Raw genomic sequence first — 1,588 nt, forward strand, 5'->3', positions numbered from 1 at the left:
GAGAGAAACATAAAAAAGAAAACAAGGACAGATAAGGGGGGGGGGTATGATAAAATATAATGAGGAGAGACAGACAGTGAAAGATGAAGATATAGAGTAATAAGATATTTTACGCCGCTTATAGGACACGGTTTAGATTCTCCTCACTAAGGAATCGAGCTCGGGGGCTCTGTGTGGGGGACGACAAATCACCTAGGCGCATTGGAAATCCCGAAAATCCCACCAAAAACCAAAACTCCCTGTTAGGTGCTCATTCCACTACAGATTCCGGTTATAAAGGTTTGAACCATATACCCTATTCCTTGTTATTTACTCACTATATCGCTAAGGTCACTTAAGAAGGATTTGAACCCTATACACTGCCCCTTGTTAGTTTTTCAGTCTACCACAGAGGCCGGTTATAAAGGATTTGAACCATACGCTTTGCTTCTTCTTAGTTATTCACCCAACCATCGAGTCACCTAAGAAGGATTTGAACCATATACCCTGCTCCTTGTTAATAATTCACTCTACTATAGAGGCAAGTTATAAAGAATTTGAACAATAATAATATTATACTCTTCTCTTTGTTTGTTACTCGCCATACTGAGATCACTTATTATGAAGGATTTGAACCGTTTACATTGCTTCTGGTTAATGACTTAATATACCACTGAAGTCAGTTATAAAGGATTTGAACCATATACCATGTTTTTTAGCTACTCACTACAATACCGAGGTCATCTATGAAGGATTTGAACCCTATGCCCTGCTCCTAATTAGTTATTCACCATACCACCATACCACAGAGACTAGTTATAAAGGATTTGAATCTTACTACCCTGGTCCCTGTTAGTGATTCACTATACCACCGAAGTCACTTATGCCATGTTCCTACTTAGTTATTCACTGTACCACTGAGGTCACTAATAGGAGGTTTGAACCCTGTACTCTGCTCCATGTTAGTTATTCATTCATTACACCACAGGGTTCACTTTTTAAGGATTTGAACCATATACCCTGTTCCTTGTTAGTTACTCACTCTACCACTGTAACCACTTATGAGGATTTGAACCATATGCCCTGCTCCTAATTAGGTATTCACTCTACAACTGAGGTCACATATGAATGATTTGAACCCAATACCCTGTTCATTGTTAGTTATTCACTCTACCATTGTAATCACTCATGAAGATTTGAACAATATACCTTGCTCCATGTTAGTTATTCACTCTACCACTGAGGTCACATACGAAGGATTTGAACCCTATATCGTGCGTTTCACAGAGGAAGCAGGCTGAGCAAGAGCGACGTCTAGCGGAGGCGGAGTTAAAGAGAGTGTTACATCTGAAGCTACAGGGGGTCATGCCGGCTCATGACAAGACTAGGGATGGACAGAAGGAGCAGAAGCAGGTTGGTTGTTGCTATTTTTGTTTTGTTTTTTGCTGTTGTTTTTTTTCTTTTCGTTGTTTTTTCATTTTCTTTTTTGGTTGTTGTTGTTGTTGTTGTGATGGTGGTGGAGGTGGTGGGGATTGCTGTTGTTGTTGTTGTTGTTGTTGTTGTTTTTGCTGCTGTTGTTGCTGTTGTTGTTGTTGTTGTTGTTGTTGTT

General features: G+C 39.7%; 1 protein-coding gene across 1 annotated transcript in view; it reads left to right on the forward strand.

The window, feature by feature from the left end:
- LOC101852370 overlaps nt 1-1,588 on the forward strand; it is a gene marked incomplete at its 3' end in the record, with an annotated part of 16,700 nt that overhangs the window by 8,644 nt on the left and 6,468 nt on the right. The window contains 1 exon segment of the mRNA XM_005111509.3: nt 1,267-1,392. Within this exon segment, the coding sequence (XP_005111566.2) occupies nt 1,267-1,392 (126 nt within the window).

Source organism: Aplysia californica, unplaced genomic scaffold (genome assembly GCF_000002075.1).
Source record: "Aplysia californica isolate F4 #8 unplaced genomic scaffold, AplCal3.0 scaffold01068, whole genome shotgun sequence".
In the NCBI taxonomy this organism is placed as follows: Eukaryota; Metazoa; Mollusca; class Gastropoda; order Aplysiida; family Aplysiidae; genus Aplysia; species Aplysia californica.